The 825-nt window shown below is 75.4% G+C and overlaps 1 protein-coding gene across 1 annotated transcript in view; it reads right to left on the reverse strand.

Moving 5' to 3' along the window:
• LOC107114253 (atrial natriuretic peptide receptor 2-like) overlaps nucleotides 1-824 on the reverse strand; it is a gene marked incomplete at both ends in the record, with an annotated part of 16,052 nt that extends 15,228 nt beyond the window's left edge. The window contains one exon of the mRNA XM_015415695.1: nucleotides 50-824. Coding sequence (XP_015271181.1) covers nucleotides 50-824 — 775 coding nt within the window. The remainder of the gene's footprint in view (nucleotides 1-49) is intronic.
• Nucleotide 825: the final 1 nt, after the last annotated feature.

The following is an 825-nucleotide window of genomic DNA, read 5'->3' on the forward strand; positions in this document are numbered from 1 at the left end:
GGGCCTCCCCCGACCCCCGTTTGCAGGCCGGCCCGGGGCCCCGCCCTACGTCTGGGCTGGGGGCCGGGGAGGGGGGCCGGGCCCGTGGCGTCGGCGCCGGCTGCCCGTCCGGCCCGTCCGGCTGGCTCACCTCGCCCGTTGGCCTTGATGAACTGGACGGCCGTGTCCGGGCCCCCTCCTCCGCCTCCTCCTCCGCCGGCGTCGTCGCCGGGCGCGTAGATGTGGTAGCGGACGGTGAGGTTGGCGGCCTCGTGGAGCTCCTCGTAGACGCCCTCGATGGTGAAGTAGAAGGGGCGGTCGTCGGTCTTGCGGTCCACGTAGAGGAGGGCGGCGCGCGAGCTCCAGTTGAAGAGCTCGTGGAGGTGGGCGACGAAGGCGCCGAGCTTGGGCGCCGACGGGCCGGTGCGCACCAGGGTGCTGAAGCCCTCCTTCTTGCGGCTGAAGCCCGAGGCCACGGCGCCGGCCGTCAGGAGCGGCAGGCGCCAGTGCGAGGCGAAGCGGCCCACCGAGGCGGCCGGGTAGACGCAGCCCGGGCCCAGCAGCACGTCCGGGTCGTGGTAGAGCATCAGGTCCACGGCCTTCAGCGGCGCCACGTACTCCGAGCAGGCCCCGTTCAGCTCCGACGTGTTGAAGAAGGTGCGCACCGAGAGGCCGGCGGCCCGCAGCGACGGCTCCAGCGCCTCCAGCGCCAGCGCCACGGCCGGCGCCACGCGCGGCCAGGCCCACGGGTAGCTCAGGTTGTGCTGCGGCAGCACCACCGCCATCGTCACCACCGTCCCGCCGCCGCTGCCGTTGGCGCCCTCGGGGCCCGGCGGGGCGGCGGCC

Source organism: Gekko japonicus, unplaced genomic scaffold, assembly GCF_001447785.1.
Source record: "Gekko japonicus isolate JY-2015 unplaced genomic scaffold, Gekko_japonicus_V1.1 scaffold3998, whole genome shotgun sequence".
NCBI classification, from domain to species: Eukaryota; Metazoa; Chordata; class Lepidosauria; order Squamata; family Gekkonidae; genus Gekko; species Gekko japonicus.